The following is a 21,246-nucleotide window of genomic DNA, read 5'->3' on the forward strand; positions in this document are numbered from 1 at the left end:
GACTGTTAGGCTCTTGAGGCTAAGAATCTGACTTGCCTCACCTTCATATGCCCCGAAATTCCCACCAGAGTGCCTGATAGTAAGTGCACTCACGATAGTGAGTGGAATGCATAATCATCTGTAATCTGTTCACAAATCAGCGTTTTCTCTTTTATTTCTTTGTACTTTATCGAGTTGGATTTGACAAGATTCATCTGTTAGTCTGAATACTGCATTCACCATAGGAGGAGGCTAGCTCACATCATCTGATCTGTGTTCAACATTATTTTCTTCTGCCTGAAAGAATAAACTCGTGAACAATGGACTAGAAGTGTCACTGCCACAGTAAATAGCGTGTGAGTTTGGCTACTCTGTTTCGAGCTTCTCGAACTCCCAGAGTCGAATGTGGCAGTTGTCTTGCTGTGGGAGAAGGGACCGTGGAGCGGGCATCAACAGCATGAAGCTGAGGCTCCCTGAGGGCCCAGTTCTTAGGAGAGAAGGAAGGGTGTCCAAAGACAGGCCACTCAGTACCTCACACGTTTCTTTTAATAAATAGGATAATGATGCAGCCAGGGATGAGGAAGAAGGTTCTGTAGTTCCTAACAGACTTGAGAATTTCATGGAGAACCTGGTGCCTGGATATAGGTGTGTACGTGGTACCTAGAAGAGAGGGAGAGATAAGTAAGCACCCCCCAGGTAACCACCATCCAGGTCACGGTACATAGAGCATTACCGGTACCTCAGAAGTGCCCCCCATGTCCTCTACACCACACCCCTTCCAAGTACCCCCTCCGCAGATCTCTGACCCCATCCCTTAGTGGAACTAAGGATGGAATTATACACTAGGCATTCTTCTGTCTTGGGCTCCTTTCACTTACTATTTTCTTTGTGATATTTACCCATGTTGTTGTATGTAGCTTTAGTTCATTAATGTTCATTGCTGGATAGTATTAGAATGTACGACCATATCACACTTTATCCCTTCTGTTACCGATGGATATTTTGGATTGTTTCCAGCTTGAGGCTATTGTAAATGATGCTATTCTGAACTTCCTTTGACATGGCTTTTAGAGCGAGTACGTACGTTTAGCTATTGAGTATAAATGTAGAAGTAAAATTGCTAGGTCATAAGGTAGACTCAGCTTTAGGATACACTGTTGTGTCTTCTGAAGAATTATGCCAATTTCCACTCCTATCGGTGGTATATGAGATTTCCAGTTCCCTGCATCTCTGCCCACCGTCCTAACGTCAGCCATTTTCATTGTAGTAGTGTGAGGGGGTGTGTAATAGTAGTTCATTGTGCCTTTATTTTGATTTCTCTGATGAATAATGACAGCCCCTTTTCATATGTTTATTGGCCATTTATATATCCTCCTTTGTGGGGTGCCTATTTGTCTTTTGACTTTTTTTTTTTTTTTTTTTTTTGCTGTGTTGCTTGTCTCTATTGGTGAGTCACTAGTTGGATATATGTACAGTATTGCAAATTTCTTTTCCCATCCTGTGGCTTGCCTTTTTGCTCTATTAGTGGTAATTTTAGGTAAAGAGAAGTTCTTAATTTTAACATAGCCCAATGATCAAACTATGTTTACAACTTTTTGTGTCCTGTTTAAGATACTTTTGCCCATCACACGGTCTTAAAGATATTCTCTTGAGAAGATTTTTATTTTGCTTTTCTTATTTAGATCCAGTCTACTTGGAATTGATTTTTGATCCATCTGTGTTCTGTAGGAATACCCAATATGCTCAGCGCTATTTGTAAGGATTGTCCTTTCTCCATTTACTAAAGCAGCAGTTTTGTCATAAATCAAATGACTGTTGACACTCCCCATATATATATACACCCTACTCTCTTGTGTCAGTTTGTCTTCATGCCAATACCACCTCCTTCTTTACTGTGGCTTTGTAATAAGTCTTGATGTCAGGTGGTAAAAGTCCTCCAACTTTGGTCAAGTATTGTAACTCTCCTGGTTTTGATCCTCTGTGGGCTTGTTAGAAAATCTTTACAGTTCTTTTAGTGGTTACCCAAGAGATTACAACATGCATCCTTGATTTATGAGAGTCAAATGCAAACTAGCACCTTTACCACTCCCTGGGAGGAGTGAGTCATTAAATGAAATTCAATTCTACATATATTTAAAGCCCACAAGAACTTATTTTTATGGTTTTATAGTGAACGTATATTTAGGTTCGTCCATGTATTTATTCTTTCTTTTGTTCTTCATTCCTTCCTGCAGTTCTGTTCGTCCATGTGGCATCTCATTCTTTCTGCTTAAATTGTCTATTTAGTGTTTCTTTTAGCATGTTTATGCGGGTGATGAATTCTCTCAGGTTTTGTTTCTTTTGGAAATGGCTTTGTTTCACTTTGTTTTTTGCAGGATACTTTTGCTAGGTATAGAATTCTTTGTGTCCTTTCCTTCAGTGTCCCTGAACTGGACTCTTGCCATTTCCACTTGCCCACAGTGTGCACTAAGTCAGTGTAACCAGCTTGGTCAGATAACTCCAGATCTCATATCTACCAAGCAAGGATGACTATTTTTAGAGATATGGATAATCCATCAGATTAGGCTTTTTGGAGGACATTTTGCAGAATATATGGATGTCTGAAGTGTACATTCTTAGTCTTCTGGGCTTCTAGCCCAATTCTAGGAGTTTGCTCTAAAGCATATAATTTCACAAGTGTAAAAGTGAAAATAACAGCAAACGTTTTTTTTTTTATTTTTTTTAAAGATTTTATTTATTTATTTGACACAGAGAGACACAGCGAGAGAGGGAACACAAGCAGGGGCAGTGGGAGAGGGAGAAGCAGGCTCCCCGCAGAGCAGGGAGCCTGATGCGGGGCTCAGTCCCAGGACCCTGGGATCATGACCTGAGCCGAAGGCAGACGCTTAACAACTGATCCACCTAGGTGCCCCAGCAAACATTTATAAAGTACTTGTGATCTGCTGGGCACCATTCTAAGTGCTTTGCATGCATTAACTACCGCATAGGGCAGTTGACTACCTCATAGCAACTCTACAAGAGAGGTGCTATTGTTATCCCAGGCTTACAGAGGAAGCATAGAGAGGTCAAGTAACCTGACCAGGGTTCTATAGCTGGTAAGAGATTGGACTGAGATTGAAAATCAAGCAGTCTGACGTCAGAATTCATGCTTTTAATTACCATTCTGTACTACCCCTCCAGGATGTTATTAATGCATTTAAGAGCAAACAATGTGAATATACTAAATGTCCATCAATCAGATCTAGTTAAGTAAAGTGTAGTATTTCCATAGAGTGGAATGTTCTATAGCCATTAAAGTAATACAGTTCTGTAATCATGAAAAGATATGGATGACATATTGTCAATGAAAAAAGGCTTTGGAACTCTATGGAACAGCTTATAGAGTATGGTGCCATTAGTTGTGAAATTGTGTGTGTCGGGGTGGTTACGGACAGAGGCCTCGGCAATGCACTTGTAATAGTGAGCCTGACTTGTTTTTGACAAAAAACTATAAAACTATTTTTGTTTAGTGGACAAAGACTGCATCTTCCTCCTCCTCTATCCTCCTATATTTCTTGTTATGTAATAGCCAGTTGAAAATAAATGAACATGATGGCTATTGAATGGATGAATCAATAAATATTTGAGCTCTATTATTATTTACATGAGGATTTCCTACAAGGAAGATTTGAGACTTGACTGTCATGAACAATAACTCCTCTTTGACTGGGTACTTGCATTTCTTAGTATTCCCCTGCACTGTCCTTTTTTTTTTTAGAAACAACACAATATGGATTTTGGCAATTACACAAATACATGAGTTTCAAAGGGCTTTGAGAATCAATCAAATTGGCAAACCATTGATTAGCAAAATTCCTCTTAGTTGCTGTAATCCTACCTCCCAAACCTGATTGAAAAAGGGAAGCAAGTTCTCAACAGAATTACTATCCATCCATCCTTTCTCTGTGGTGCTGTTTCAAAATGAGAAGTCCACCTCGAAGAGTTGAGTTGGGCTGGAGCATGATGCTTGCAGGAAGCAACAGCAGTGTTTCTCCAGCCACAAAGGGCAAAGGAACTGTTTATCCATTGCAGCCGTAAAACTGCCTGAGAATTGGTCTTATTACCCAAGCCTGTCCTGCTGCTGTTCTGACGGACCCAACTGGGGCACAGCGGACAGATAAAGGGGGGTCAAGGAGCTGCCTTGCATCCTGTCCTCCGAAAATCACCATAAGCCCCAGAATTTAATTTTGATCTCGAAACACCACTGAGGTCTGTGTTTATATATGTCTGTGGGAATGTTTCTTAAAACATGCTCACTTGGGAGAGGAAGTAAGTACTTCATGTATCATATTTTTAATGCACACAAGTCTTCCTGTAAGTGCGGCAATTGACTTGATTCTTAAAAAAACAAACAAACAAAAAACCTGGAAACCTCCATAAAATTATTTCATGTGCATAGATTGATGGCACAGGTTGCTTTCCACACCATACCCCAAGCTCTACCCGCGCTTGTGAAAACAAAGGGTCGCCCATGTACCACAATCTTGTGCCTCATTGTATCCTGGCTCTCGCTTGTAATAAAATTGCATGGCTTTGCCGCCTTCTCACTTGGCACCCACTTAGTGACAAGGAAGTGAAAATCCTGTAGTTGGGATCGTCCAGCCTCATCATGGACACCGCAGAGCCATATCCGACATCACTAGGACAGTCCGCAAAGCAGGACGGGTATTTTCCCCGTCTCCTAATCTCTAGTTCCTACTGTGATGCAAGGGCTGCCCACTATGCCCTCCAGAAGTTCTGTGTTTGCACAGGGAGCCAGGACTCGAGGGTTCAAGCTAACATTTCCTAAGGTCAGTGACGAAGGGCTGGGACAGATTTTCTTTTCCTCTAAATGGGAGCACCCCTGTTACTAGGCCAACAAAGAATTCTCAGATCTTTCTCTTGTACCTCTTTGTACACAAGAGTTTCTACATCAGAGTATGACCTTGGACTTTCAAAAGCTGTACTACCACTTTCAAGTATGGTACTCCTATAATCCAGAAGTTTTAGTCTTTTGTGTATGTTTCAAAGAAGCCCTCCAGCAGCCATGACCTGCCATATTCACTATGAAAAGCCCGCGTCGGCCTCAGGGGTTTAGCAAGGTGAGATTGTCCCCTGACCAGCAGCCTCAGCATCCCCTGGGAGCTGGTTAGAAATGCAGACTCTCGGGCCCCACCCAGACCCACTGAATCAGAACGTGCCTTTTAAGAAGCCTCCCAGCAGATTCGAAGCAAGATACAATTTGAAAAGGCACCGAAACGGCCTACCTACAATATCCCAGCAAATATGGGGACAGTGCCAATTAAATTTCAACCTGCACGGACCTGTTCAATTACATTACATTGAACATGACTTTCTTCTGTTCTCTTGTTGCTCAGAGGCCCCTCTGCCCACCCAGATTGGAGAAACATCCCTTAAATGTTTGACAGTGTCTTTTGTGTTTTCTAGCAGATTGCCCTCCCCTATACTTGTCATTCTAACAGGCTGCTTAGCAGTTGTCAAAAATGATGTTCTAACCTGTCTCAAAGCTTGTTTGATCTCCTATCATAATCCCGTTGACCTGCCAAGCCTTGTGATTCATTATGGTTAGAGCTGTGCATATTAATGCAAATTATGGGTGGGGGAATTTTGTCTGCTTTGTGAAGATCTGCTGTTCGGACTTGTTAGATTCTGTGAAGCCAAGACAAGCAAGTGATTGTTTCCTAAATCATGCCGCATATGGACTAAAGTTTAGAAATATATACCTAAGTATCTATTTAGCTAATACTGATATTGTAAAAAGCATGCAGTAGTATCTTATACCATCACAGTAAGAAACATAACACCTGCCTTTTTTACTTGTTTAGCAAAGCAGTGCCATTTAAAGAGATATACACAGTAAAACAAGGTAACAGTGGTGGTCGTTATATAGAATATACATATTCAATCATCCAAGATAATTAGTCAAATGAACAAACCTTGAAATAATTATTTACTTGCTAGGGTATCATTTTAAATGGTAAAATCCTAACTCTTGGCCAAACAAAAAATGTGTCAGAGATTTTATTCAACCGATTAATTAATGAAGGAAATAGCCTTCATTAATAGAATAGCCTAGTTAATAGAACTAAATATTTATAGATAATTTAATAAAGAAATCTTACTTTGAGACTGCGGGGTTATACAAAATTGGTTACTGTCCTATAGGGCAACAAACTGTAATCAGTTTGGGGTTATCATTTCCACTGGACAGAAATTGTTTGCATCTCTACCAAAGAAAAATCCATCAACTCGCCTGTCCCGTTATGAAGTCTGAGACCTCTGTCTAATCAGTAGTAAACAGTGAAGAGAGTACTATCCCTTCTGTCATGCTTGGGTGGCCTTTTCCCCCATATGACATGGAAATGAGGTATTTTTTGCCTCATGTCCGAGTTTTATGTCATATTTCTTAACACACTTACAGAAAACCATTTTCTGTTACAAAAGTTCAATGTAATTCTTTTTTTTTTTTTTAAAGATTTTATTTTATTTATTTGACAGAGAGAGACACAGCAAGAGCAGGAACACAAGCAGGGGGACTGGCAGAGGGAGAAGCAGGCTTCCTGCTGAGCAGGGAGCCCGGTGTGGGACTCGATCCCAGGACCCTGGGATCATGACCCGAGCCGAAGGCAGACGCTTAACGACTGAGCCACCCAGGCGCCCTCAATGTAATTCTAATGAAGGTTTAAATGTGCTCACTTAGAAAGTGAGCATTTATTTTAAAATTGCAGAAGGTGAAAGGTGGCATACTTTCTTCTACCTCATGTAGTTACTCCTGAGCTTGATGAGTTTTCAAAAAGTCCTTTTCAAAGCTTTCTCTTTATGGCCATAAATTTCCATGCCTAGTGATCCCTAGTCCTAGATTTGTGCTTGGAAATCAGGTGGCTTTAGATGACAGTCGTGGCAAGGAGGGGCATCAGCGACAGAGTGCCCACTCAGAGAGCCACAAATATCAGGAGGTTCGACCGCTTACGTTCACACCATGTGGCAAGGTAAATCTTCCTGCTTTTGCTTGATTCCTGTGAGCGTTGGTGTGTTTCAATAGGAAATTAATATTTTTTGAATTTATGCAGTCGCTCTTTCTCCTCTATACATATGCTAATCAAATAACATGTAGGTTTCTCTCCATAATCATTCATATTCATATTCATGAACAGCATTGCCTCCCTCTTGCCATTTGGCTTCTACTGAATCTCATCTGCATTATTCTCAGAAATTGAACTAATTGTGAGCCAGCATGGAAGTGAGTAAGTATTCAGAGTGTGTTAACTAGGAAACATTGATCGATAACTACAAGTTATTTTCTAGAATAATTGTAGGAGTTTAGATTTTTTTTTTCCAGTTTGTTTTAACGTCAGGGTCTGCTCGCATTGAGAGCATTCAGGGTGCGTACAAAGAAGTGGGTCTTGGCTTTTCCTCTGCTCCTGGCTGCAGCCTGCTCTGTGAAGGCAGCCAAGGGCAGAGAGGGCCCTTCACATTCTCAGCGGGAGACCTGGCTGAGGGGAAGATGCCAGAATCATAGAGTTCTCGGCATAAATAGTTCCAAGATCTGAATGCATTCTTTCCTAACAATTGAATGAATGGGTTTCTTCTCCCCCCTTCTTTCTAGTTAGCTAACCTTGTGTTGTGTTGGTCTGCTCAATAGCATTCTTCAGTGAAGATGTTTGGAAAGGGAATGTGAATTTGTGGCAGTAAGCTGCGCATGGGATCGGGATGTAGGGTCAGAATTCACAAACACTGGCCCTTCTCAGGGTGGGGGCCTGTGGCTGACATATTGACCAGGAGGAGTGTTTCTGTTTGGCTAAGAATAAAAACACTATTTTATGTGTTTCTACGAGCACTCGCTGAAGTTTGTCCTGATGCTTGGGCTAGCTTGGTTAGCATTCTTTTCCGAACGCTCCAGATTGCCTGTCTTTATTTTTGTTTTCTGTAATGAGACATAATAAAGCTCAAGCTTTTATCTAAGTACTAAGTGTTATAACTGAAAATGGGAATAGGTTCAAAAATCATCGTTCTGCATTTTAACTTTGGAAAATGTTAAGTCTCGTGCAATGATTTTTTTCCAAATAATTTCAAAAGTTTTGTTTAAACCCGGGATGGTAAATGGAATTAGAGGTTCATTATATTTTGAACAATGTGCTCGGTCAGGTAGCCCTGACTATGGATCTTATGTGCCTTTCTTTTAAATGGTAGTTACATCCTGGAAGAATGGTATGTTGACTATCATATAGATGCTTGGGGGTGTTTCCCTTTTTGGCATTTTTATAAGCATCAGTTAATTATTTCTGTTTTCATCACTTTGAAACATTCTGATTTTAACATCCTGATTTCTTCACCTGGATTACATTTTTATTATAATAAAATAACAGGTGTTGACTAGAAAATTTACAAACTGCTGCAAAGCATGGAGAAGATAATCATCATCTGTAATATGCAAACAGAAAAAAACTGCTTTTTAACATTTTAGTTGATTTCTTTGCGATATTTTACCCATGCATGCAAGTATGTGTTTCTATAAAACTAGGAGCATCCTTTATGCAAAGTTTGTATTCTGCCTGATATTATCTCACTTTTGGTTACTTTGAAACCATAAAAAATGAGGCTCCAGAAAAGTATCTTCTCAAATGTAAAATGTTCATGCTATATTAGTACATATTTTTATCTTATTATAGTATGCCTAATTTATATCTTTCCAGATTCTTTCTTATTATGATGCCTGCCCCATTCCTTGTGCTATTTTTGCTTGTTTGTGTTTCTGGATTGTTGTTGTGGAGCACCTGTTTCTTTTTGAACTTAATTGGTATGAATTGAACTAACCCAACGAGAGTCATCCCTCTACACAAGTCTTTGTGAACAGCTTATTTATTTATTTATTAGAATAAGCTCTCAGGAGTGGAATAATTGGGTCAAGGTGGTGAATATTTTGTACACTTCACAGTCTAATTATGTACCATGGAAAGGAGTTTTAAGCCTTTTTTTTCCCCCCCGCAGTAAGGAATATCTCTTCTGCCATTTTTGTCCTCAGGTCTTTCCTTACCATGCTTTTGGCACCATTCCCTTTTCCTGATCTCCTGTGCCGTTTACATCTCCCTGTAAACCACACATGCCCTTCCCTCTCTCCTCTCTGCCCCGCCTGTCACATCTACCTGCTCAGGACAGCATTGTCCCGGGGCTGGCTGTTGGCTCCCCACCTCTGCCCTGTGCCCCCTGCCCTGACCTCTGCCCACGGCCCATCTTCGCCTCGCCAGAGACCTGGGAACTGTTTTCTCTCTGGCCCCGTGTCCTGTGCCGAATGGTAGAGGTTCCAAAGAAATCACCTCCTCATTTAAGAATGCGCCCAAATCAAAACAGCAGATGCAATTTTGAGATGGAGATTTTTGTCAGTTCCTGTAGTTTCAGTAGCTTGAGAAAAGTAATATAAAAAGTTGTTCTTGAATTTTCAAGCATTAGAGACCTTATTTTTAGAAGCTGCTTAGGATCATTTTATTACTAGAAATTTAGAACGCTCATTTGAGGTGGTTCAAGTATTTTCCTTAAAAAAATACCTAAATGTCTTTATTACAATATCACCTTTTGTGGCAGAAAATCGAACCATGTGGCTAGAAGGAACAAACTCTATGCCAGCAGCCATGTTTGGCTAAGATTATTTTTGCCTCAAATGCTAGGGCTGTGGACTAAGTGTAGTCTCCTGATGCATTGGAGAGGAACAGAATTAGCTTATGAAGAACATTCCAACCAGATGTCTGGGAATTGCTAACTGCAGTTACAAAAAAGACGGAAGGAAGGAAGGCAAGCAAAGTTTCTTTCATGTATTGAAACAATGGGTATTAACTATTATGGATATTCAGGTTAAGAGAAAGGCATTGAATTCTCCTAATCGCTATGAACTGAGTATCTGCTGAGAATCTCTATTGTAGAAGCCTTGAGGATAATGCCAAGATGCAAGAGAATGTGCCCTTGCTGATCAGAGTCTTGTAATCAACTCAGGGGAAAAGCATGCGGATACATGACCACAGCAAAAGCCAGAGAAGGGAAGGGCTTTCCGAGGGATATTAAGCAAGGGCTTTCACATTCAGTTCAGGGAGAGGTTATTTCCAACTGCGGTGATACACGAGGTATTTGGGAAAGGAAACAGCTTTTGAGCCAAGCCTTCGATGCACCGATATGATCTTGATAGAGATGGTTAAAGTGTACGGTACATAAAAGGAATGCAAACCTAGGGGATTGAATTGTACCGGGCATGTTTGGGGAAAGCAAGCAGCTCTGTCGGACTGCAGTGGAAAAGTTCAAATGGGAAAGCAGTGAGCGAAAACCCTAGAATGATGGACTAATCAAACCCATATCACGCTGGACTCTCTCAGTCTGTAGGCTAGTATTTCTCAGGGTTTTTATCCGGGCCTTGCTACCTCAGGTTTGGTCGGGTGTTAAATGCAGACTCCTGGGCCCACTTCCAGTCCCCTGAAATCTGCAACACACGGGAAAATCGGAAAACATTTGCTATTGAAACAGCCATCGGGACACTGGTCAGTGAAGGTTTGGGGGCAGGAGAGTGGCCGGCAAGAGGCGAAATGAAGGTTCAAACTCTGGGTGGTGACAGCAGGAGCAGGGCTTTGTGCCAAGCAGGAGTCTCTGGAATATAGTGACGGGGGTTATGGGCGGCGAGCGGAGGGAGCCGTCAGGTACGGCCAGCAGGACTCTGAGCTTCCGCCGCCAAGGAGACAGGGGTGCCCCCAGCAGCGATATGGATCACACGTGAATTTCCCTGACACCTGCATGATCACTCCAAACCTTCACCCCACGCCCCCTCAAAACTGCATTTTGTCCCCACCCCTAACCGAAATGCCCCCCACCAAGTATTTCTGGAGTTTCAAAGAGCCTGGCAGGTGCTCATCAACAGGTCTGAGCGCCCTAGCGCCTCCTTGCTGTCGGGGTGGTGTCAGGATGGCTTGGCTACATTCCTTGCTCTCTGGCCAGGCCGTGAGCCTGGGCGCCTTGGTCTTGCCCACTGCTTCGGGGCTCAGCAGCTCCCTGATCCTGGCAGTAAGTGCCCCATGGTGGGTCTAGGAGAGGCGGGCGTTGCTCAGAGTACCGTGGCCCCACCCCGTCAGCCCCCTTCCCTGCTGTCTGCCGGTCACCGGCATCTCCTCTGCGGCTCCCCCACGCCCAGCAGGTCCGTGCCTGAGACAGATTCAAGGGACATCGTGAACCATGTCCTTCCTGCCAGGTGGTATCATCCAGTGCCCACCTGGGGCACTGGGGACTGGAGGTACAAGGACGGATGGATTCTGCCCTTTGGAGAGCCCTCTGCCAGAGGGATCCCAAAACAGCCTTCTTCAGCTCTGAGTCTTATAAATTGAGGCAAAATGACTCTTTGGTCCTCTCTGACTTCTTCAGAACTCAGATAGGATGTGGGGCTGCCAGGAGACCATCTGAGTGGTAGAATCTTCTTTCCCCACTGAGAGTAAAGGCTTGTTTGGGGTGTTGAGTTCAATGAGTTCATGTGCCTGGGTCTCCTCCTTCCCTCAAAACATGTGTTCCTTAAAAACACGCAAAGTACTCTCGGTCCTCAGCAGGTGACACTTTGGCGGGCCATCCCCCCACCCCAGCGTTCACCAGATATGCCCAGTACCCCATGGAGAACACAGCTGGACTCACCTGGGATCCCCACTTCATATGGAAATTGAAGGCAGATCCTGTTGGGAAGAGGAGAGACTGAATTATTTCACTTAAAAATTTTTTTTAAGATTTTATTTATTTGTTTGTCAGAGAAAGATACAAAGAGAGAGAGAGCCTGAGCACTGGGAGAAGCAGGCTTCCCACTGAGTTGGGAGCCCGACACGGGGCTCGATCCCAGGACCCTGGGATCATGACCTGAGCCGAAGGCAGACGCCCGACCGGCTGAGCCACCCAGGTGCCCGGCTTTTAATTTTTTTGCTTGGAATGTAATTTTTAATAGCAAACAGTAAAATTGACTTCGTTTGGGGTGTATGGTTCTACAGATTTTAACACCTGTATAGACTGGAGTAAGCATGCACATAACATGGAACAAATTCACCCCCAAAGTACCCTCCCCCACCCCTCGACCCTGGCAATCACTGACCTGTTCTCTGTCACTACAGTTCCATCTTTTAGAGAATGTCATATAAATAGGGCCAGACAGTGTGTAACCCTCGGAGAGCGGCTGTTCCTGTTCAGCATGATTTCCTGGAGATTTCCTCCACGCTCCTCTATGCTTCAGTAGTTTGTTGCTTTTTTACAGCTGGGAAATTTTCCTTCCTATGAATGCAGCACACCTTGTTTACCCCTTCACCCACTGAATGACTTTGGGGTTGTTTCCAGTTTGGGGGGGATTATAAGTAGAACTGCTATCCACATTCATGTACGGACTTTTAGGTGAACGTAACTTCTCATTTCTCCTCAGCCTAGTTTAATTTCCACTTATGAGTAAGTTTCCATATGTTTGTGTATGTCTAAGAGGCATTCCTATTTCCTTGTCTATAAACTTCTCATTCTCCTTTACTCACGTCTCTTTTTGGTTGTTGGTCATTATTCTCTTAGACAAGTTGGTTTGGGGGGCCGTCCGTATGTCTGGGTGACAGTGTCCAGTGTCGAGTTAAATGTGGGGCTAACGTGAGAGAGACACAGGAAGACCCAAACTTGAGAGCCCCACTGAGAGGACAGACAGGAAGCCATGGCGCCGCACAAACCCTCCGAGGGAGAAAATGCACACGGCCGGAAGACAGGGTCTGTGGAAATGCCTGTGTTTAGGAAAGAGGAGGAAGCCCGAAAGGAGGAAACCAAGAAAGAGACTTCTTAGAGAAGAGTCAGGACAGTGCAGGGTGACGTCAGTAAAAGCTGAATACCGGAGGCCTGCTAAGTAAACACAGGGTACTATGTTCAGAAGAAGAAAGAACATCTCTTTCCAAGAATTCTCAGCCAAGATGAATTCTAGAAAAAGTGGAAGGCAACATGCCAAAACACAGACAGGGTTGACTCTAGGTGGTGAAAATAAGGATCTATTTTTATTTCTTATACTTTCCCCTGGTTTTCCGATTTTCTGTCATGCCTATGTAGTGCTTTTTTGGTGCTTTTCAGATTTTCCAATGCACTGGGGGAAATATTTTAATTTTTCAATGGTAAACTTTCAAAATAACCCATGTGAAACTTTGTAGCAAAACCTCAGCAAGCCCCTCATTCTCTGACTTGATATACTCCTCTATTAATTACAGTGAGACTTCACCTTCTGATGAATTTTGCAGTGAGAACACTAAGGGAAGAAGAAAATGGATGACATTAAGGAGTTAAGGATATATATCTTTATTTTATTTTTTTAGGGAGGGAGGAAGGGGGCAGAGGGAGAGAGAGAATCTCAAGCAAGGCTCCACGTCCAGCACAAGGCTTGATCTCATGACCTGGAGATCGTGATCTGAGCCAAAATCAAAAGTCAGATGCTTAACTGACTGAGCCACCCAGGCGCCCCAGGATATTAAAGATATTTTAAATAGGCATTTAAGGAAGGATTGGAGGGATGGGGGGGGGGCGGTGTGGAAGAGAAAGGGAGGAACAAAAGAAAGAAGACCACAATCTAAAATGTCTTAAAGAAGGATTAGTGAAGACAAGCATGGTACATCCACTCACTGAAATGGTCTGCGTGCGGTTTGAAATTCCGTCTCTGGAGACGGAGCCAAGACAGGTGGAGCTCTGGCACCAGCCCATCCAGAATGTCTTCTCAAACCACCCCAAATAGATGTACCCTAGAAGGGACAGCAGCAGCTGGGGTGTGCATGGGGCACCCCCAGCAGCTAGCCCCCACCCCCCGCCACCCTGCAGCCCCGGCCTGCCAAGAAAGGACGACGTCACCCCTGCAAAATGATGACACTTGCTACCTAATGTTAAATCAAAATGATAGAAGATGGGGGAAAATGGGATTAGAGCTGCCCATTAAGAAAACACGGAATATTTAATCCACAGGAGAGATAGGAAAACTAGAAAATACACATGAATAGCACGACTGTTTTTCCTGCTCTCAAGTGTCTTTGCAGCTTTACACCTTTTAAAGCAATGCCAAATAAAGCCATGCCAAAATCGTACTTTCAATGTCAAAGCGGCCGTACTTGACTCACAATTCTGCCCATACCCGGGGAGGCACGCACCGGCTTACGTCCTTCTTTTCTCTCCTTCCTGCAGGACGTGCTGGGTGGCGTCCTGGTCACTGCGGTCTTCATCGTCCTCACCTACCCCGCCTGGACCCTTATCGACCGCCTGGACTCGGCCAGCCCCCTGCTCCCCGTGTGCGCCATCGTGGTGTCCTTCTTCCTGTGTTACAACTACCCCGCGTCTGACTGCTACAGCCCAACCAGGGCGGACACCACCACCATTCTGGCCGCAGGGGCGGGGGTGACCCTCGGGTTCTGGGTCAATCACTTCTTCCAGCTCGCGTCTGCGCCCACCGAGTCTCTCCCTGTCGTTCGGGACATCCCGCCGCTCACCACCGACATGTTGGTCTTGGGCCTGACCAAGTTTACCGTGGGCATCGTGTTGATCCTTCTAGTGCGCCAGCTAGTGCAAAACCTCTCCCTGCAAGTGCTGTACTCGTGGTTCAAGGTGGTCACCAGGAACAAGGAGGCCAGGCGGAGACTAGAGATCGAAGTGCCTTACAAGTTCGTCACCTACACGTCCGTGGGCCTCTGTGCTACGACCTTTGTGCCAATGCTGCACAGGTTTTTGGGGTTGCCCTGAACCTCAAAGGAGTTGGAATCTAGCCCCCTGGACAAGGGAGCCCAAACAGGAATGGGGCGGGGTGGGCAAGCTTTGACAATACATTTTTCTTAAAAAAAAAAATCCTTAAGCCACATGTCTGTGTTGCTGATGATAGCGGAGGTCAGTGTTGCTGCTGTGTGGAAGGAAATACTGTCTCATAGGGACATCAGTCCGTAAGCGTCAGGTTGCAGGGGAAGCCAGGCTAAACCCACAGTCCGTTCTTTAGGGGTCCCCACCCTATTCGGACTTTGGACCTAGTCGTGGACTGGCAGGAACGGTGGCCTGGCTTGGGAGATCCGGAAGAGACGGGCATGATCTGAGAGGCTGGAGGTCAGGCGTCTCTCTTCTGTTGTGACCTCGCCCACCACAGGGCCTCATGTCCAGACTTGGAACCTGGGTCCGGAGAAGGGGTGGCATCGTGTAGAACTGCCTTCCTTGGACAGGGTGACATTTGTGTTATGATCACACTAGACTGTGCCCACTTGGGTGGCAAGAGCACCATGGACCCCACCATGGGGCAGTAAGGGACGCGGGCGACCCAGGAGATCATGGACGGGAGCCTGTTTCCCTCCTCAGTCCCGCTCTCTGGGGGGTCCATTCGTCCACATCTGTGCATTCTACAGAACTCCGGGTCACGTTTCCACACTCTTCTGATCCGTGAAACCCACTAGCTTCTCCCACCTCTCTTCATCGGGGCTTCCCGGTGTGTCCTGCTCTCTCCTGCTTCGCCGTGACTTGGGACCAGCCCTCGGCCCAGATTTAGGTGTTTTTTGCTTCCGTACAAACTGGGGAGGTGCTGTCAACTGCCTGCAAGGGTGGCCCAACAGAACAGATGAACTGAGTCCTCCCTGGGGCCTGACAGGGAAGGAACAGACCTCCGGGGCCTTGCTCCTCCATTTCTGTTACTTTCTGTAAACCGATTTTCTCACCCACCAAATAGAATCAGGGACTCCCTTTCCACCCCCACCCCCTTATCTCTTGGCAATTTTAAGGGTAATTAATGCAAGAACAGGACCAGCCTCTCTTGGGAAGACAAGCTGACCAAACACAACACAGCCTTTAAGCCCGCGCGTGTCCTCGTGAGGCATAGGAAGGCCACGACAGGGGGACACGTCCTCTGAGGGCAAATCTTCAGTTCTTAAGAATAAGGAACACGCATCAACAATCTTCTGAAAGTTAGCATAAATGCGTAGTTATGAAGTGTCTTGTGCTGTGCGGTGCCCGAACCACCAAACCCAATGACTTGAATCCCAACACATCATTTCCACGCACACACTTCAGGGTTAGGCTCTTCCCTCTGCCTCCAGTGTGAAAACTGAACACCCCATTTGTCCCGATTTCAAATATGTCCCCTGATATTGCTGTCAGGATGACCTTTGCTATTTGGCTTAGTGCTCCAGTCTATTGGGAACGATGTTGAGGAAACCATTCTGCCTTTCCTTCAAACTCTTCTGACATTGTTCATAGTTAGAAGGCAGGAATCAGAAGGACTTGCCATTTATTTGACTGTTCTTACAGCAAACTCTGACTAGTATTTGTGGCAGCAGGATGGAGGCGGGGGGAGCCCCAACTTACAGGCACGCCTGCCCTGGGCCAGCCCCACCCATGTGGCAGATGAGGCACGTCCCCGCAGCACTGGATAATAGTTAACGCAAAATAATTTTAGTTGATTTTTCTGAAGCTAATTAGCAAAGGACCGGGTTTTTCCATTTGTATCTTTTGAGAGGAGGGGCCGTAACTGTCATGGCAGTGGGTGTTGGCAATTCATTCAAGTGTGTGTGTGTGTGTGTGTGTGTGTGTGTGTGTGATTTTTAATGCTGTCCTTTTAAGTCCCAACAACAGGACAGCAATCAACTGTATTAATGTTTTTAAGGCTGTATTTACACGATTGGATGGAGGACGATTAGCCATAGCACCTTAAAGAATGACCCAAGGGCTTGTCACAGTTGGTCACTTTTTTTTGAAGTGTCTCATTTTGCAACTGGAAAATAAAAAGTGTATATTGAAGACCATTTTAGTTTTTAAGCTCTACTGCTCTGCAGAAACGGATTGGAAAAGTAACTACCAGCTTCCTACTCTCGCTCACCAGCCCTCCTCAGGCACTTCTCACATCCTCCCAGGCCCACTGTCTTGCGCACCCCACCCCTGTCCCTTCCAGGAGCAGGCCTCCTGGCTCCTTGGAGACATTTGGATTTTCTCTCTGGGGAGAGACTGCCCCCTGCTGGTGTAGCCTCAGCTGTGGTCCAGAGCCCCTCTCCATCAGGAGACGTGGAGATTAAGAATTTAAAAAGTCAAGCTCACCATGATGTATCCAAGATAAGCTTAGGACCTGGGGTCTGCATTTGGAAGCCATGACCCCAAAGCCCTCAGGACGACTGGGGCCTCTGGGAGCCCAGCAGAACATGCCCTCTTCCTCATGTGCCTGCCCCCAGCCCCCTCCCACTCTGGGCCAGGCCCTCCTGCGGCACCCTTCCAACCAGCTGTCGCTGCAGGCTGGTTTTGCTCAGACCCGCACCACTACAGAATATGCAGAAGGAAACACAGAAGGGACCCTGAACTAAAAACCCTTAAATGGCGGTGGCCGAAATCACGCTACAACATGCCTGAAGGTTGCACTGTAACATGGGATTTTTCTCCCCCCAAGTAGGCAACTCATGCTTCCCGGGTGTAATCAAAGCATGTGGTGTTTCAGGGCCATATGCTCCGGGTTTCTATTTTGGAAGCTTCCAGCTGTCTTGCTTATGTACTGTATGTAAATTTATTCTTTTTAAAATAAAATCATTTTGTGTTTGATTATGACTCCTTATTAAATGTTTCAAAGGCCAGTGTTGTGCTCCCTTGGATAACCACCCCCCACCCCGCGCTGAGACCTTTCAGGGTTCATTGGACCTGAGTTGAAAAGAGGTGGCAAAAAGAAAGGGCAGGCTATCGAATTCTCTGTTGCTGTCCCTAATTCAGTTGCGTACGGGTGCTGGTGAGCGTCGCGGCCGCCATAGATGGGCTGAACAGGAAGTGGTACGTGCACCTCCTCTAACTCCCTGATACTAAAAAGAATCATCTTACCGTATGTCAAGTAAATGTTACTGGTGTTGCTGGTTAAGGTAACTAAAAGGTTTTCGTGAATGAGTCCACTGCTGAGCCAAATGAACATGACCCTATTTCATATTCACAGGGTTACAATGCTATGCTCTGTATTTAAGCATTCCAAATTTGCTATTTGAAATGGTACAGAGAGCTGACACTCATTGGCAAGGTCACGGCTAGGACCCTGTTTGTATTTTTAATACCTGCTATGCTGGGTACCATGAACATGTGACGTTGGATGGGACCTAATCTGCCCTGTGGAGTTCTCCCGGGAGAGAGGAGACTCTGGCTCAGGGAAATGGAGGAGAGGAGAGGAAGCGGAGATTAATTCCTGCTTGAGGCCCGCAGCAACTCAAGGAAGGCTCCGGGGAGAAGCAGTCCATGAGCGAGGCTTACGGAACAGATGGGGTTTGCACAGGGATGTGATGGGAAGTAGGTAGGAGATGATCCTCCAAGGGGAGGCACAGCTTGCCAGAGATACTTCCCCTCAAACACCTGCAGCTCTTAGGAGAATCCAAACCAAACCCAGGTTGGCGACTGTGTGTGGGAAAACAGTGCTGGGACAGAGGATGAGCAAGGGGCTTTGACCCTGCAGAACCCAATCACAAGAACAGGAAGGAAGGGTGAGAAAGCCCCTTAGTCCATTTTGTTACGTCCACCTGGGACCATTCCAGAGGAGGTGACACCCAGAGGGGATTTCCTAGTCTCCTCCATCATCTATCATTCCCTATTCAAACGTTAAACAGTCCGCAGTGGGCACCTTCCCCTTCCACCACGTGGAACCTGGCCCCTCATGCACAACTTCATTCCCGGGGTCTCTTGTTCAGTGTTCAGCAGAGGTGACAGCTGCTAGGACCTCTCTCTGTGTCCTTGGTGCCCATTTTCCCTCTTCTCTTGGTTCAGTTCCCTGAACTTCTCCAGTGGAACTTGATTTAAAAGTATTTGACTTTGGGCGCCTGGGTGGCTCGGTCGTTAAGCGTCTGCCTTCGGCTCAGGTCATGGTCCCAGGGTCCTGGGATGGAGCCCTGCATCGGGCTCCCTGCTCGGTGGGGAGCCTGCTTCTCCCTCTCCCACTCCCCCCTGCTTGTGTTCCCTCTCTCGCTGTGTCTCTCTCTGTCAAATAAATAAATAAAATATTTGGAAAAAAAATAAAATAAAAGTATTTGACCTGGCTCTTTGAGAGACCTGTACTTGTGCTCGCTCCCCCTCCCTTCACTATTGTGGAATGAAGCCCCAGTTCTCTAATAAGAGGCTAACCAGAACCAAGTGGCGTAGATGTATCTAGTTTTAGCGGATAGATGTTTTCCTAAAAGCTGTCTGTTTTGATTTTTCTTTTTAACTTGAATTTTAAGTACACCCAGGGGTTTGCTGTTTATAAATAGCATTTTTAATCATATGGCAATTCTTCATTTCTGTAAACATAAGGCTCTTCAATGGATTACTTGGGGTACGCCATGTGTCCATTGTTTTCTTAAAGTGGGGCACACCTGTAGTACAGACTTGACTATTTACAGGATGCATATGAAGAATAAGAGTTGAATGTGGACCATGAATAGAATGTTAAATTCTTAAAACTGTAGCCACATGAGACAAGGGAGCTCTATGAAGCCAAAAATCCTTTTTCCTTTTCCACGCCTGTCTATATGGCATGCAAAAACAAACAAGAAAAGCAAGGATGCAGCTAGCAGTTCCGGCTGCGACGCTCCTTTCATGCCCACACTCAACACATCTGCTGGCCTTGCTCTTCCCTGCCATGACAGTGGGGTCCCCTTGCTGGGATCAGGAGCCAGATTCTTCCCCAGTGGAGGTGTTCAAAGACTGTCCGTGCCTCTTGACAAAGCTAGCCTCAAATGGCTGAGGCCAGCGGTGGCTGCCTTCGGGCCCTGGGTCTGCATCTGCTATCCGAAGGGGATGAGGCCTCCTGGGATCCGGGTCTGCAGTGTCTCTCGGTCACATGGGAACCTGCTGAGCGGTGCTGTGAGGGGCGCAAAGGATGCACGGGGCACACTAAACAGGCCTCGTGAGCCAGCTTCATTAGGTGCCGGTAAGAATACTTGGCTGGAAAGCTATTTTTGTGGTGGGGGGGGAAACCATAGCTTAATGTCAATTTTTCATGAAGTCAATTCTGCCGTTATTACATAGGTATTGGTATTATTTTTTCACTTTATTCCTTTATCTCCTAGGTTTTGTCTCTAGGTGAAAATCTGTATCTTCTATCAACGTGTTCGTCTTTCCTCTAGCATTTTGGACAAATGGACTACAGTTACAATAATATCCTCCCTATCAATTTTATCATCTCTGCCCTGTCAGTTTCTGATTCATTTTTTTTTTTTTTCCCCTTCCACAATATTGGTTGTATTTCCCAGCTTCTTGGCTTGCCTGGTCATTTTTGATTGGATGCCAAATACTGTGAATTTTACATTGTTGGGTGGCGGATATTTAGTAATACTATATTCTTAAGCTTTGTTCTGGGATGCAGTTCATTCCTTGCAAATAGTTCCTTTGGGTCTTGTTTTTAAGCTTTATGAGGCAGAACTAGAGCCGTGTTTAGTCTAGAGTTGGTTTTCTCCACTACTGAGGCAAAATCTTTCCGGGACTTCTCCCCATTGCCTTATGATTTCGGAGGTTTTCTAGCTCTGGCTGGCCTGTGAGCTCCAGGCATGGTTCCTTCAGTTCCTTCAGTTTTCTGTGGATGGTTAGAGGCAGTCTCCTCTGTCACAGACGGTGCCCTCACGTGCACGGGCTGACCGGTACTCACCTCGAGACTCAGGGGTCTTTGCAGACAGGGGTTATGTCCAGTGACTTCCCGAAGGCATCTCTCCTACAGGGACCCTCTCTTCCCTACCGTGCAGTGTGTTCACAGGGTACCTTTCCATCTGGCTGATCTTATTTCCTCTGCCTTGGGGGCCCGCCCAAACTCTCCCTGTTTAGATGTTCTGCCTACCACTGCTGAGAAATGCCTACTCCCGTGCATCTCTGGTTGGTCTTCTACTCTGTATGTATCCAGCATTCATGTGGGTGTTTATCACGTTTGCACCCTTTACAACTGCTTTCCAGCCCTAAGCAGGTTTGTTTTTTTTTTAGACATATTTTCATGCCTCATGACAAAAAGTTGTGACTTGTGGAATGCAGGAAATTTCTTTTGGTACCAGGTTTGGTATCAAACAAGTGCCTTTCCTCAACATCTTCACTTTTCTGGTCTTAAGGACAGATTTGCTCTGTATGGCTGGTAAGTCCTAGAATTGGAACACTGTAGCAGTTCTCTTGCAAGTGCCTCCTACCACAGGGGCGGGGGGGGGGGGGTGGTTCAAAATGTTTTCTAATGTAGAATCACATCCTGTTCCTTAAATAGAGACGATCGAGGCCAAACCTTATGGATGAGTGTAA

At 45.2% G+C, this 21,246-nt stretch overlaps 1 protein-coding gene across 9 annotated transcripts in view; it reads left to right on the top strand.

Annotated features, from left to right (window-relative positions):
* SGPP2 (sphingosine-1-phosphate phosphatase 2) overlaps window positions 1–14,754 on the top strand; it is a 175,326-nt gene extending 160,572 nt beyond the window's left edge. For all 9 annotated transcript variants that reach the window (XM_027590575.2, XM_027590574.2, XM_027590573.2 and 6 more), the window contains one exon: window positions 14,203–14,754. In XM_027590575.2, coding sequence (XP_027446376.1) covers window positions 14,203–14,754 — 552 coding nt within the window. The remainder of the gene's footprint in view (window positions 1–14,202) is intronic.
* Window positions 14,755–21,246: the final 6,492 nt, after the last annotated feature.

The sequence above is a fragment of the Zalophus californianus genome, chromosome 3 (assembly GCF_009762305.2).
Source record: "Zalophus californianus isolate mZalCal1 chromosome 3, mZalCal1.pri.v2, whole genome shotgun sequence".
NCBI classification, from domain to species: domain Eukaryota; kingdom Metazoa; phylum Chordata; class Mammalia; order Carnivora; family Otariidae; genus Zalophus; species Zalophus californianus.